The 3,545-nt window shown below is 35.5% G+C and overlaps 1 protein-coding gene across 1 annotated transcript; it reads left to right on the top strand.

Annotated features, from left to right (window-relative positions):
• Window positions 1-2,027: 2,027 nt before the first annotated feature.
• Window positions 2,028-3,116, top strand: LOC149954412 (uncharacterized). Its single transcript, XM_090169887.1, has one exon. It carries the CDS (start codon window positions 2,028-2,030, stop codon window positions 3,114-3,116), a length of 1,089 nt encoding a protein of 362 aa, XP_090026013.1.
• The last annotated feature ends 429 nt before the right edge of the window (window positions 3,117-3,545 follow it).

Here is a 3,545-nt window from a genome sequence, read left to right as displayed (position 1 = left end):
GAAAAATAATTTCAAAGGATCGCATAATTTTTCTCATCAGGCTCGCATTCTTCCCACAAGTGTATTTCGTTTAATGGAAAAATATGTAAGATTTCTCTGACAAGGTTGAAATATTCCCGATTAAGGGCTCGCACAGTTGGTTTGTAAAGGGATTTAAAAAATTTCTAGTTATCTGTTTTATAAAGAATAAATTCTAAAATTAAACCAATTAAAATATAAATTTTCTAAAAATGGTTTATTTTGAATGGTTAAGTTTAAAAACTGTTGAAAACAATACACGTTTTCAGTATTGATTGTCACGCCATCTACCGCAGCGTTTTGAAAGCTCTTCGTATTTTTCAACGTACAGGTGGTAAGTTTCAATGCCAGGGGTGCATTGCAAAGAAGTAGCAAGTATGGGGGCCGTCCATATGTTTACATTTTTAAAAAAGGCTTAGCTTAATAAAGGAAAATGGCCCTCGTTGGTGGTTACTCGTGTTCTGTTCCTTTTTGTAAGAACCGTTCGATGGAAAAGAGAGTTTTATCCTGGCATTCATTTCCCAGTGATCCAAAATTAAAGGAGCTTTGGATTAATAGTATTAAAAGGTATAGAAATAATTTAAAAGTAACGAAATATAGTAAGTTGTGTTCGGAGCATTTCCGTGAAAATGACTTTAGGCCTTTCATGGTTATGAAAAGAAAAATGTTGAAAGATATAGTTGTCCCAACTATATTTCCATGGAATGTAAGTTGCAACTTTTTATTAGCTCTGTATGTCTTTAATTAAAAGTCGTTATATGAATTTTTCCATTCAGAAGGGTACTGATAATGAAAACTATAATGATCAGGAGCCAACAACAAGCTCATTGTTAAGTGAAACAATTAATACATCACTTAGTCAGTTTGATAGAGAAGTATTAAATATAAACCTAGACGATAGTGATACTATGCTTCCTGGTGATGCCGCAGCGAATGTTAATTCAGTTGCGGGTGGAGAAATTAACGCTCATAACACCCTAAATAGTACTACAATATATGGGGTATGTAATTGGTCTTGACCTATTCAATAGAATGTTGTATTACCATTGGCACTTATTATTTTTTATTATAGACAAATGACGTTGAGTTTCAAATTAACTTATTAATGGAGGTCTCTAGTATAAACAATGACGAGAGTAATCAGAACGGGGAGAGTGAAACATCTGTTTTAAAAGCTAATTCAAACAATATCTGTACTACTAATAATGATGTAATTGTGTAAATAATAACAATGTCATGTTCATAACAGATATAATATACTTACCTGTAATATTAAATGTAGGTGACTGACTCGGGAGAGGTTCCAAGCTCTAGCGGAGATAGTGTAAGTACTGTTGTATAAATCTTAAATCTTAATCAAAAGGGTCCTTTATAAAAAACAACTTTGTTTTATTTGTTATGAAGCAGTAATGCAATTTTTTGGGGATACTTAAAACGAAAGGGCCCCCTATTTTGCGAAAATGTCATGGGGCCTGCGGGTCTTTAGGTACGCTACTGGTAGTCAGTGGCGCCGATCGCTTTTTTTCCCAATGGGGGCCGAAGCTCACTAAAAAACTTGGAATGAGGCTGCTGGCAACACTTTCTTTCTACGGATGCTTCAAAGTAAATGGCCTTTAACATCGGCGGTTTTACCAATGGGGGCAGAGCCCCAATTCATTTTTCCCAATGGGGGCTTCGGCCCCGCCGCCCCCATGGGATCGGCGCCACTGCTGGTAGTAGGGTGTTATTTGATTTTTTACGAAACTTTATAAAACTATAATGTTAAGCTTCTGATGTTCTAATAGTTGAAAAAATAATTATTTGACCTAGGGATTTCTTATGCAAACAGAGCCTGAAATGGAAAGCTCTAATAATACCAGTAAAACCTGCCTATCAAGCAGTAATACAGTATGTATTTTACATTGTATATGAAAATTGCTACTTTAACAGAAGTTTTAAATATAAAGGTTACTAATAGCTGCAGTACTCGTGTAAATTATTCTGAACGTTGGCGTAGAAAAACCTCGGGCATGGCTAAAACAATTTTAGATTTGGAAAGGGAAGTAAAAAAGTTAAAGTCAGAACTCAAGCAGAAAGACCTAGAGATGGCAAATTTAGAAGAAGATAAAGTAAAATGGAAGTTTAAAGCTCAAAATTACAAAAGTAGACTTTTAAATGTGTCTATTATTAAGAGTCCAGAAAATTGTAGTTTCTATACCGGACTGCCAGACTATGACACCTTTAAATGGTTGCTAGAGTATTTAGAAAAGAAAGCATCAGTAATGCAATACTGGAACGGGAAAAAAAACAAAGAAAATTACACGCCACAAAATGTTAAAACCGGATGGAAGCGGCAACTCTCAATGGAAGATGAATTTTTTCTAGTGTTATTACGTTTAAGACAAGGAATGCCAGTGAAAGATCTTGCCAGAGTGTTTTCAGTGTCAGAAGCGTCAATATCCAATATCAGTACTACGTGGATCCATTTACTTTACTACGAGTTGCAGCTACTTTGCTCATTCCCTTCCAAAGCCGTGACTGACCTTGCTCGCCCTTCATCGTTTATCGAATACCCGAATACTCGAATAATTTTGGACTGCACAGAGTTTAGAGTTGAGAGACCATCGTCGATATCAGCTCAAAGAGCAACTTTCTCATCATACAAAAATTATAACACCTATAAGTGCCTAATAGGCATTTCTCCCGGTGGAATGGTCAAACTGTATGGTGGTGCATCATCTGATAAATTCATTGTTCAAGATTCCAAAGTTCTTGAGCTCTTCGAACCAGGTGATGACGTGTTGGCAGATAAAGGGTTTGAGCTCGATGACATCATGCCAAACGGGGTCACTCTGAACATTCCTCCATTTTTTCGTCGCAGTAAAGCTCCGCAGATGCCAGCTGAGGATGTACTGAAAACGAATAGTATTGCTAAAGTTCGCGTTCATGTGGAGCGAGCTATAAGGCGAATTAAAACATTCCACATCTTTGATAGTCCGATTCCACTAACCATGTCTGATGAGTCGGAAAAAATTGTAATGGTTTGTTCGCTGTTAACCAATTTTTTTCCAGACTTAATCAAGGAGAATACAGAGACATCACTTCTAGATGAGTTTTAACATATTATATTATTTTTATTCTACAGTTTATAAACACAACCTTTCTAAAAAAATCATTTTATTGCATTTGTTACAATTTTTATTTCAGACCATAATTTTAATTTGTATCAATATCAAGAAGTTTAGGAAAAAATATTTAAAAGATCATCTAACACATTCTTCTCTGTGTTTTTTTTAAATGGCACATACTACTCTTCACCATATATGGATTTACCGTGTTTAACCCTTCCTAAAATCCTTTCAGGTACATTAGCGTAGATAAAAAAATAACACAAACTGCGAAACATATGATCAATGAAGGCTTCGTCCCGGAAAATCCTTACACACACTTGTTGCTCACTTTCATTTCCCATAAATACAAAAAAATCACACCAGCCACGCTCGCTGACAAACATTTGTCCTTGTACTTGGCTAAAATAGTTTGAACTT

This window comes from Leiobunum rupestre, chromosome 3 (genome assembly GCF_980474605.1).
Source record: "Leiobunum rupestre chromosome 3, qqLeiRupe1.1.hap1, whole genome shotgun sequence".
In the NCBI taxonomy this organism is placed as follows: domain Eukaryota; kingdom Metazoa; phylum Arthropoda; class Arachnida; order Opiliones; family Sclerosomatidae; genus Leiobunum; species Leiobunum rupestre.
This window is presented reverse-complemented; position numbering and strand designations above follow the sequence as displayed.

Excerpts from the sequence above, each read along its gene's own strand:
- LOC149954412 (XM_090169887.1), top strand. The coding sequence starts at position 2,028 with ATGGCTAAAACAATTTTAGATTTGGAAAGGGAAGTAAAAAAGTTAAAG.